General features: G+C 41.2%; 1 protein-coding gene across 1 annotated transcript; it reads left to right on the top strand.

Moving 5' to 3' along the window:
• Window positions 1-3415: 3415 nt before the first annotated feature.
• On the top strand, window positions 3416-11786 carry LOC112120742 (zinc-binding protein A33-like; the record flags this gene model as incomplete). Its single annotated transcript, XM_026662011.2, has 6 exons — window positions 3416-3442; window positions 3969-3995; window positions 5724-5750; window positions 7913-7933; window positions 8134-8160; window positions 11097-11786. Coding segments are annotated over 6 exons (692 nt in total), but the record flags the coding sequence as incomplete, so codon positions are not given.
• Between the last annotated feature and the right edge of the window lie 717 nt (window positions 11787-12503).

A 12503-nucleotide genomic window follows, 5' to 3' on the forward strand; every position in this document is an offset into this window, starting at 1 on the left:
ATAGCCCCACCGCAGTTTGGGAATCCCATCGCGGCAAAGCCATCTATGATGACCTGCGCGTTTCCCAGGGTCACTACCTTTGGGAGCAGTACCTTGACGATTGCCTTGGCTACTTGCAGGACAACAACCCCCACGGTAGATTTGCCCACACCAAAGTGGTTCGCAACCGACCGGTAGCTGTCCGGCGTTGCAAGCTTCCAGAGGGCTATGGCCACTCGCTTCTCAACTGTGAGGGCTGCTCTCATCCTGGTATTCTGGCGCTTCAGGGCAGGGGACAGCAACTCACAAAGTTCGAGGAAAGTGCCCTTCCGCATGCGAAAGTTTCGCAGCCACTGGGATTCATCCCAGACCTGAAGCACTATACGGTCCCACCAGTCCGTGCTTGTTTCCCGGGCCCAGAATCGACGTTCCACGATATCCACATGACCCATTGCCACCGTGATGTCCTGGGCGCTGGGGCTCGTGGTTTCTGACAGCTCTGTGCTACTCTCCGACTTCAGGCCATCACGGCGGTGTCGTAGCCTCCTCGCCTGATTACTCTTCATCTGCCTCAGGGAAAGGTGTATGATAAGCTGCAAGGTGTTGAGAACGACCAGAAGTGCAGCGATGGTCGCAGCGTGATCCATGATCGCAGTGCTGTGGCGTCCGCGCTCTCACTGACCAGAAAAGTGCGTGAACTGATTTCCTGCCGGCGCTTTCATGGAGGGAGGGAGGGCGTTAGTGACGGACGGATGACGACAAATTTTTCTTACCCAGAAGGCATTGGCAGCTCGACCCAGAATTCCGATGGGCAGCGGGGACTGCGGGAACTGTGGGATAGCTGGCCACAGTGCACCGCTTCCAATATCGACGCTCGCCCCGTTAGTGTGGACTCACAAAGTCGAATTACTGTCCTTAGTGTGTCCTTAGTGTGGACACACACGTTCGACTTTGCAATATCGATTCCACATATTCGATTTAAGTAAAATCGAATTACCCTCGTAGTGTAGACATACCCTCTGAATCTATCTGTCACTATGGGATTACACCAGGGCTATTCACCACTAAAGACTTACTTATGCCCTCAAAATAAGGCTTACGTGAGATTTAGGGTATGTACACATTACAGCTTCGGTCGGTAAGTTATCACAGAATCATTGAATCATGGAAGATTAGGGTTGGAAGAGAACTCAGGAGGTCATCTAGTCCAACCCCCTGCTCAAAGCAGGACCAACCCCAACTAAATCAAGAAGTTATGTCACTCAGGGGTTTGAATAAGCTCCTAAATATGCCTAAGGGTATGTCTACACTACGGGATTAATCCGAATTTAGATAATTCGAATTTGGGAAACAGGTTGTATAAATTCGATTGTGCGCGGCCACACTAAGCACATTAATTCGGTTTTTAACCACATTAATTCGGTGGTGTGCGGCCACACTACCCCATTAATTTTAACCACATTAATTTGGTGGTGGCGGCCACACTAACCCTAATTCGAATTAACAAAATCGATTTTGGCGCTACTCCGCTCGTCGAGGTGGAGTACAGAAATCGATTTAAAGCGCCCTTTAATTCGAACTAAATGGCTCTGTTGTGTGGACAGGTGAAGGGTTAATTCGAATTAACGCTGCTAAATCCGAATTAATCCCGTAGTGTAGACCAGGCCTAAGTAACATAAGTTACACCGACCTAAGTGCCGGTGTGGACAGCACTATGTCAGTGGGAGAGCTTCTCCTGCTGATAAATTTATAGCCGCTTGTTGTATGAGGATTAATTAAATCCACTGGAGAGCTCTCTCCCATCAGCTTAGAATGGCTACACTAGAGAACTTAGCTGCACCGATCCAGCTGCATCACTGTAAGCTCTCTAGTGTAGCCACAGCCTTAGAGAGCCAACACTAGTCTTGTGCATGAGTTACATCTGTCTTAAATTTTAGTCTGAGCTCTTAAATAGGAATTAAGATATTCATTCTGCACTGGGGAGAATTTTGCTGTGAGTGAGCTTTGCTATCAAGCCAACTTCTCTCCATAGGGAATGTAGCACACATAATAATTAGAAAGCTACTAAGTATGGGTAATTATGAGTAAACCTAGACCTGCTGCTGCCCTGTCTTTCAGAAGGCAAGACAATTTAAAATAAAATTTCATATTGGGGGAAAAAAGAAAGGAAAGGAAAGAAAAGAAGAAATTACAGTAAAGTCATTTCCCAGTCTCATGAGCTTCCATATTTCAGTTCCGCAGGTACTCTCAAAAGAAACTTCAAACTACAGGAACATTATAAGATCACTGATGCATTTAAGTGAAAGAAGCTTAGGCTGAAATCCAACATAATACTTAAGCATTTGCTCAATTTTAAATACCCAAGTAGTCTCACTGAACTCTTAACTCAGGTGCTAATCTCCTATCAAATCAAAATTAAAATCAGCTTCTGTATGTTACCACAAACAACCAAAGTAAAATCAATCAAAAGTGGATATGAACTACTACGAAAAATTTAAAATCTGAATCTTAATCCACTACAAAAAATAAGAAAGAAAGGAACCAAGAGTAAATCACTCAAAGTATAATTTAAACTAAGTACAATGTATGTAATGACTGAATAACTGTATATGATAGATTAAACAAGACTAATCTTTAGACTATCATATAACACCAGAAAACCTTCATATGTAAGTACAATCTGAGCATGAAAATGTATTATGTAATTTACTTCAAAAAAGTATTAATAGATTTTGATTAATGAATGATGGGGATCTGTTTGATACTGTTGGTTATATAGTTTCATTGAGATATACATGGGCAGATTATGTTAATATATTATGTTGGCTGAGATAAACCGTTTGTCCAAGGCAGTACTCCTCTGTCAATGAAATATATTCTAATGTCTAAGGCTTTATGTGAGAGATATATCAAAATCATGGAAATACTGCATTTTTCAACACGGTACAAAGTTTGGCCTGTTCAAAATTTTGGAGGCGGGGGTGGGGGGTGTCACTATTTATTCTTCCAGAAAGTGTTTATGTTCTGTGGAAAACCTACAGTATTCATACAAACACTACTGATTTCTAAAACAAAAACTTTTGGGTTTTGCCTGAACATTTTAAACTTTTGGTTGTTGCATGCAGATTTTAAAATTTTGTGGTTTTGACAAAAAAGTTCCATTTTCAGTTACACCTAAAAATGTAGTGAACTATACAAATATTCAAATAAAGTAAAAAACATTCTGATATGCTCATGGATTAAATCAGTGAGTTTACACTGGATTTGCACCAGTGTAACTGAGAGCAGAATTTGACCCATACAGTATGAATGATTGTATTTTAAAATAAATTATATATATAGGTGTAAAGTGTAATGCATATTTCATAAATGTCATAAAATAGACTAAACAACATTTGCCTTCTATTTTACGATATTTAAATATCATTTCTTTCAGAAAAAGAACGTCTGCTCTCCACACTAGGTGAGAATGCAAATGCTCTTATGGTTCATCATTTCTCTTATGTGTGTTCATGTGCACGTATAGAAGAAAGGCCACCATCCCCAAGTATTTTTGTCTGGTTAACAGGCCCAGACAAGTTCTTATATGAGTTTAGATTTTCAAGATTAAATATGGATAATTGAATGCAGATCATTTCCAAGTGAAATGCTCTTTCTTGGATGTGTGTGGAGACATTTAGATTTTTTAAAAAATTCATGGGTTATTTATTATTTTAGAAAAAAAATCATATCCATTTTGCAAAGACTTGAATCTGGTTTAACAATGGAATAATATGGAATAAAGTGTCACAGCCCAGCTCACAGCTTTTCACCCAGGACCCCAGGAATTATTTGGGGGCAGTTTTCTGGCCTATGTTATAAAGGAGGTCAGCCTAGGTGAACACAATGGCCCCTCTACCCTTGGAATCCATGAAACTCTCTCAATTAAAGCCAATCTCTACCCCAGTAACATGCATTTGTTCTTGTTTTTCATTCATTTACTCTTTTAGAGACAAACAAAACCACAGATCAAGCAGGTAAGTCTCATTTTATTAAAATGCTCAGTGTAGACAGACAGAGCTTTGCCATAAATGAAAATAAACTGCTTTATAAACATGAACAGCAGCATATTTTTATTTGAATGACTATTATATGTATTTTATTTTCAATCACTGTCAGAGATTATTAATAAATGGGGCTGAACGCTAGAAAAAGTGATCATACATAGCTGCCTACTTACTAACATCATAATCATTGCTCTGATAGTAGGGACTGGATAGAGATCTCCACTCGTGTCTCTATGCCTTTGTCCCTCTCCTATGCTCTCTCTCCCTGTTGGACATCATTTGAACACACAGCTTATACTAGCTCTTCTAAAACAAAGACTCATAGATCATCTTCTTCACCTCTTATCTCTTCTCTCCATTCAGTCACACATCTCTGACTGCCTTTCAGATACCACTCCAAGGCTGTCTTGCCACTAGCAGCCGCAAAATGAATTTATTTTCCTCAAAATCCCTGCTCTCTTCCTCCCTTCTCTATCACCCTTGGAATGCAGCTTTGTCATCATTTCCTTCTCCTCTCTCTCCATTTTCCCATAGGTTGATGGAGTGGGCAGGATTTGACTATTTAGTGTTTTTCCACAATGACATTGGCTCATTCTACTCAATTTCCATCACCAAAAGCCTTCTCCAGCTTTCAGCTTGACCACCGCAACATCCACATTTACAACCTGCTAGACCCTCACCACATCCCCCCCCCACTTTCCATTGACTCAAATTCTGCTTCACTAGTCACCTAATTTCTCCCCTGATCTAAGTCCACCCTTCTCTTAATATACTTTCATTGGTTTTCCCTATAATCTACAACAAAGATGAGATTGTTGTCCTAAAATTCATCTCCTGTCTGATTTCTCCAAAATAGTTTCTCTTCTCTCCTCCAGCACCTTCTTTGCTCCACCTGCAACTGCAACTTTCATTCCATTTTTCATCCATGATTTCTTCCCATGTGTCCCCTGTGCTTTAAACCTCACAGGCCAACGATGATCCAAAGTGCCTCCACACTATATAACTGCAAGTCTCTTATTAAAACACATTTCACTTCTAATGCCTATAAACCCGAGCTCCACAAAGTAGAGCTGCTTGAAAAAATGGAAACAATTTTCACAAACATTTTTGTCCAATTTTCCCCTTTTTCCATTTATAATTTCTTCACAGTTCTGAAATAAACAAAAAAAAAGACATGATCTGCTCCATCATATAATGAGAAAAAATAAATATTAAACAAACATACATGCATTTAAAGATTAATTGTGGAACTAACTAAGAGGACTCTGCTAAACATCTCTGTCAATCACTCTTTTTGCATAACATCCTTCATCTCTACAGGAAATTGTCAGTGTACATGACATGCTCTTAGTGGCAGGAGCCTCGTTGAGTTAAATGTCTTAAAGCATGTAGCATGCTGTTGGCAAGCTACAAATAATAAAAATAATGACAGAGATCACTCAAAGCCTCTTCAAGTGTTTTGCACTCTATTGTTTGAAATAAATGGCACACAGACTGAGTCGTAAAAACAGATGGCTATTAAATATTGAGTGAGAATTTAGCAGGATCCCTGCTATGCATGTGTAATAGCAGAATTCTCTATGAATAGTTTTCACAACATTTTCCATGGATCACTAACTCTTTGCTCACTCTCTCAGTTCCTATTCTCTCTCTCTCTCTCTGCTGTTCATTGCACTAATTTTACTTACTATTTTGCAGCAATTCAAGACATACAAGAAAATATTGGTAAGAAAACTTGTCTATTTTGTTACTTGTCTTAGAATAAAAGAGGTGAATGTTCTGGTGAGTCTGTCTAGGGCATCTTGAAGGTGAAGCCCAATAAATGTGGTCAAATACCAGCCTGTGAGGCTCTGCTTTTACTTAAGGAACATAAGATCTGCCATACGGGGTCATAGCAAAGGTCCATCTAGACTGCTATCCTGTCTCCTACACTGTCCAATACCAGAGCTTCAGGGGGAGTGTACAGAGCAGCCAATTCTGAGGAGATCCATCCTAAGCTTCCTGTCCTGTCTTCTGGCTATCAGAGATTTAGGGTCACCTCCAGCAAGAGGTTGCATCCCCGACCATCTTGGCTAATACCCGCTGATAGACCTGTCCTCCATGAATATATCTAGTCCTTTTTTGAACTCATTTATTAAATTGGCCATCACAACATACCAGGTTGACTGGGTGTTGGGTGAAAACAGTACTTCCTCTTGTTGTATTGAACCTGCCTATTAATTTCATGGTGTGACCTCTGCTTTTTGTATTTTGAAAGCAAAGCATGTGGCCCATTATCCCCACTATTTTGGGATTGAGAAACATTCTCCTTTGATCATGAGTCTATCTTGCTTAATACAGTGTAACAAAACTGTGGGCACAAATCAATTTTATTTATTTATTTATTACCATAACACCTAGCCAAACTCCACTGTGCTAGGAGCTGTACAACATGTATTAGATGAATTACAGTAGCATCTAGTATCCCAGTCATGGCACTTGCTAGGTGGTGTGTATTATTTGTTAGGTGAGTTACAGTAGCACTTAGTATCCTCAGGCATAACCTAAGAGCCCATAGTGTTCTGTGCTGTACGTTATTTAGTAGGTGTATTATGGTAGTGCCTATGAACCCCAGTCATGGAGCATGACCCCATTGTTCTAGGTGCTGTACAAACACAGAACAAAAAGACAGCCCTTGCCTCAAGGGGATTACAATCTAAGTAAGACAACAGATGTTACTATTCTACACATCATGGCCACTTGGACGTCCATGACAACAGCACAGATGGAACCCAGATCTCTCCTATTTCTATAACACAGGCACCTACTGTTTCAGCTAAACAAATGTCTTCAATAACCGTAAGATGTATAGGGCTTGTGAAATGCAGTTGAACAGTTCTGATTCCATCCAGCAGAAGGCACTGGTGATACACACACACTTGCAAAAACATTAAAATGTTGTGGCCCTGTCTACCTTAGGATTATAGCCTAGATGCTAAGGGTAATGACATCTTTATACTTACACAGATTCAGGTATATAATGATAGGATGTGCCCTAACCATAGTGCTGAGATTATCAATATTAATGCTTGTGACGTTTTGTGTTTTTAAGAAATTATCATTTTAAAACCACGGCAGTCATTGGAACTGCAACAGGGATGAATTTGGCTCATTTAGTTTTTGCAACACTGCTGTTAGGGAGACAACAATCATATGAGCTAACACATTCTACACTGTACTTCAGTATGACACAAAAATTGTGAGGCAGGACTCAACAGTGCTAGACAATAGCACTGGTAAATGATGATGTTTAAGATAAGAACTGAAAACGTTTATTTCTGGTGCCTGATTGTATCAGGTACAATAATTTACGTAAGTTTTATGAGGCTACAACTACAAAAACAGACCTCGGTAGTCACTTTTGGCTGGAGGCACTTTGAATGGCTGAGTTAATGGGGGACTGCACTGCAGACAATTGAATATAAAGATGTTGGGGAAGTATTTATATAATGGAATGAACCAACATTGCTCTCTGCTTTGTGTCTTTGATAGTCACAGCACAGAGATTGTAACATATCATTGTCAATAACATTTATGCCTAGGATTTTCAAGGGAGCTTAAGGAAAATAGGTGTCCAGCTCTCATAAATCTCAGCCTCAGTGGCCAAGCGATTGCCACTCTTCCCGTAAAGAAGCTCTAAAACTAAAAGCTCAGCTCTCACTTAGGTGAGTAGTTCCATTAACTGGAATGGGACTGTTAGCATGGTTAAAGAACTACTAGCACACAGAAAAATTGTATGACTGAGCCCCGTTGTCTAAGCATTGTTTGTACAGAGTTCTCAGAATTTTAAAAACAGTATCAGAAAAGAACTAGTTAGGGTCAGTGACTGGAGTATCCTTCCATTTCAGATCGACTCTCAAAAGAGCTGGGTAAGTTGAATTGTTTTAAATTATCCACTTATTCTTTAAATTAAAATGATAATTATTGCTCGTGCATTAACTAGATTAAACCAGCATGGAGATGAGTGTGCTATAAACACATGAGTAGGCAGACAGAAGATATTTTAAACTCCATTGTATTTCACTCTGCCATAGATTGTCAAGGCAGTAATTGCTTTTTCCTTCTCTAGAATTCAGAAGAGCTCAGAGCTATGCAGGTAAGCTCCAGTGCATACAGTAAACCTGTTATCTATAAATTAGGAGATATTTTCTTTGACAAATTAATATTTGAATTGAAAATCATTCCTTGTGCATTGACTAGATATATTTACAGATGATATAAACATGTATCTCTCAGTCCATCGGTACCTTAAATTCTATTGTATTGACCTGTTTCCCAACAGCAGTAATTATCTGTTAAGCACTAACAACGAGCTCAGTGCTGTAGAAGTACGTGGAAGGTCCGGTCCCTGTCAAGAACAGTTTACAGCTGAAGGCCCCAGTCCAGCACAGTGTTTAAACATGACCATGACTCTAAACATGAATAGCCCTGTTGTCAGTTGTTGGCTATGTGTGTGTTCTCTCTGTGTGGGCTATGTCTGTGTTTTCCTGTGTGCTATGTCGTCACTGCACAGATCGCTGACACAGCAAACCTCAATCGAACTGCTCAATAAGACCACAGACTTGGTTCAGTAGTGAAGACTCTTGGCCAGGTTTATTGTCAATGAAGTACGGTAATAGCACCCGGCAGACTCTATGGGGATATTAAGACATGTATGCCCGTTGCAATGGACTCGGCTCAGTGAGCGGCAGAACTCTCCGCTCCCCCCTAGTCCAGACACCCCCTCTCTGACCCCTCTTTTATACACTGATACAAACACATTACGTATCGCCCCTCTGGCATGGTTAGTTACCACCCTTTACCTCGTACCTATTGGTTCGCTGAAAACATCTCTATCCATCACACTGTCATCCTGACCTTATCATTAGGAGGGGTCAGTGTGTCCCGGTACTATCTTTGGGGAGTGTATTTACACTGTAACCTTGTGTTCCGATACTACCCATCTGGAATGTGTTTACGTGAATACTTTGTGTCTAGGAGTGTTTGTGTTTTTGCAATGCCAGCCCTGTCCTTGCCAAGTTCATGTATTGGATAGTGAACTTGCAAGCAGGCATCTACATTGTAACAGGGCGTGACTTTTCCTCATAGCCTGACTTTTGCTAACTTTCCTTTATAGCAGCAGGGCCTGACTTTAGTTCAGGACATAGGCCTCATACCAGGCCCTTTATTCCAGGCCTTATGTATCAAGTTGTCTCTTTCTACTACAAGCCGCATTATTGGTGCCTAATAAATAGAGAAAAATATTCACACACTACATGTTATGGATAAAACCTAAATGGTACTTATGTCTTATAACAAGATTTTGTGTGTATGTGTGTTTCTGCAACAGCATTTTGCTGTTGTGGGTTAATATTAGTGATGTTTTACCTAAGAAGAAACGTCAGTGTAGAGAGGATGTATGCCTTGCATACTAAGAGAAGAAGGGTCGCCAGGAATAAGTGCGAGCATGGGAAAAGGCATAAAGATGAGGGGGAGAAGAATAAACAGGGAAAGTTGGGGTGAGAATCTGGTGGAGTGAAAGATGAAGGTGCAGAGGCAGGTTCCCTATGCAGAGCCTTGAAGATGTGGATGAAAAGCATGATCCTGATGTGCAGGGTAAGAGGAAGACAATGGAGGGATTAAAGAAGGTGACTGACAGGTGAGGCAGTGAGACACAGAGCAGGTGAGGAGCCTGAATTGACCTCTTCTGGTTTAAATGAAAGTTGGGATGTGAGGTGCAAGCTAGGAAGGTGAGCGAGGAGGAGGTTATGAGAAATGTGGATGCATGAGATGACCAAGGACTGGAGAAGCATTTTACTCATAGGGATGGGCAGGGAGAGGTGGATTGTTGAAATGTGAAGAAAAAACAGACAAAATTTGTCAGCAGGAAGACAAGGTGAAGATAACACCAAGGTTGTGAGTCTGTGCCCCAGGGTTAAGACAGAGCTGTCACCAGCAGTGGAGAAAGGCAGGAGAGTGAAGGTCTTGGGAAGAAGACTGAGTTCAGTTTTAGCCATATGGCGTTTAAGCTGGCAGCAGAACAGAGTGTCTGCTGTGAGCATTCCCAGAGCTCTCCAGGCAGAGTAGGGGACCCGACTGCACCATCTTAAGTGTGCTGCTTGATGCTCCCCTTCATGCTGGGAGCTCTGGGATGGACCATGTGTCTGGAAGATCAAGCCTGAAATAAGTCTCTTATTTAAAGACAAATAAAGCAATTCCAGAATAGAGCTTCACTCCAGGATTAATTCACCCTTTGAGTCCAGTTTTTAAAGCACTTGTGGTTTGTAACATAACACTAGAATTTCACATCCTTCCGGTCAGTTGTGGTGGCCTTACGACGTGGCAGAGCATTGTATGACTCTTGCCTTTAGGTGTTTGTGTGTGTGCGCGTGCATTATACAGCATATAGGGTGCTAAGCATTCTGACCTGTTCCAATGAAGCAGTTGCAGTCAATTGAGCTACTCATATTCTGATGTGCTTTGCTGGGCTAGAGAGCTCAGCACAATTCAGGATCAGACCCCTAGTACTTTTCCTAATGCTTTTTCCATAGCAACACATAGGAAGGATCCTGCTTCTCTTCACTAAAGGGGTGGGAGCATCTGAATGCCACGTCCAGCAGCCATCCAGCCACAGCAGGGCAGGATGGGTCAGAGCGATGTGTTTGCAATATGCTCCTTATTGCTCCTTACTGCTGCTCACAAAGGAGCAGCTTGTATCTCACCTCCAGAAATTGCTTCCTCCTGGCCCAAAGCAAGCAGCTGTCCCTCCCTTGGAGCAAAGACACAACAGCAGGGACCTTAGCCAGCTCCCCTGCTGCTGGAGTATAAGAGTAGGAAGAGTTCCCCATGCCTCTGCCCTGCCCCAGGGCTGGACTTTGCCTGCAGAGTGTGTAAATTACTGTCATACTGTACCCATTATGCTGATGTTTATATGAATTCTTCATTTTAAAATTCATTTCTCCCCCGTTTTTTTTCCCTGTCTCTTCTCTTTACACTGAGGTTCCCTGATTCACTCCTTACTAACCAGGGGACCATTCTGGTTTCTCTCCCCAGTTCCCATCACTCTGGATTCGGATTGCAAACACCCAGAACTCAAACTGTCAGAGGATCAGAAAAGAGTCTGGCAAGAACCTGCATCTCCTGAGCTGGATGCAGCCTCCAGGGCCCTGCTCGTGGTGGGGAAGGAGGGGTTTGTGGCTGGGAGGCAGTATTGGGAGGTGGAGGTGGGGGAGAAACTGGACTGGGAGCTGGGAGTGCTTAGTGAGTCGGCGAGGGACAGAGTGAAAAGAGAGAAGGCAGAGACACTCCCTGAGGAGGGATATTGGTCTCTGAAGAGATCCCAGGAAGACTTTTTTTCAAGCATAAAAAATAAGATTGAAAAGAAGGATATGCCCTATAAAGTGATTGGTGTATTTCTGGATCAGGAAGAGGGAAGAATCTCATTTTATGATGCACAACATATGTCCCTCATCACAACTATCCCTGCAGAGCTTACTAATACAATTTCGTATTACCCATTCCTCAGTCCCAGGAACAACACAGGCGAGCAGAAACCACTCGCAATCCACCCCATCAGAGTCCCTATTCCTTTAAAGCCTCCAAAAAAGGAAAAATGAGATCTAGTTACTTTAGAGAAGTAAAATTCAAAAGGGAGGGGAGAAAGGAATGTAAACATGTGAAACACCAGAAACATAAATAAGCAAAGTAGAAACTGATGAAAAAATAAAACACATAAAACGGAAGAAAAAGGACAAAAACACTTGGGATAGGCTTGTTGACTCAGAAGTCGAAATCAATAAATTCTGAAAGGAATGAGACTTGTCTTCATAGAAATATTTTTATTTAACTTTCGGTTGCATTTTTTTAAAATAGGAAAATACTTTAATGACAAAATCTTGGGGGGATGTGTTGGATGGAGGGGAAATGAAATTGTGATTTGCCAAGCATTGTAGCAATAGTTAGAAAAGACACCATTATGGATGGCTACCCAAAAGAAGAGGATAAAATCTTGCAATTATTCAGTTGCTGGTTAGGAGTTATACAGGAATGGTTATGAAGAAAAATTAAATTTCTAATACAAACCCTCAAAAAGCATATTAGCTTTCCCCTGTGGCATCTAAAGCAATACTAGCAAGAAAGAGTTTGATTATGCAAAATAGAAAATTAAAAAAAATTAAGGTTATGAATAGAGACTAACTTTGTGCCCTCTTGGAAGTCCTCAGATGTTTTCTGCTGCCTTTTTAAGTGGTTAGACCTCAAAGAGTGGTGTTGTCATTATGATGTATTTTTTATTAAACTGTCCATATTTCATTAAACATGGAACCTGCCTCTGGGTGTATTTCCCTGATGGGGATAATTCCCTAACTTTGGCTCTACTGATCCCAGTACATAAATCCGTAGGTACTCCTGAGTCACTACTGTAGCTTAAACAACACAAAATTCATTATATTCCTCAGAAAC

The sequence above is a fragment of the Terrapene carolina genome, unplaced genomic scaffold (assembly GCF_002925995.2).
Source record: "Terrapene carolina triunguis isolate 2854851 unplaced genomic scaffold, T_m_triunguis-2.0 Scaffold21231, whole genome shotgun sequence".
NCBI lineage: Eukaryota > Metazoa > Chordata > Testudines > Emydidae > Terrapene > Terrapene triunguis.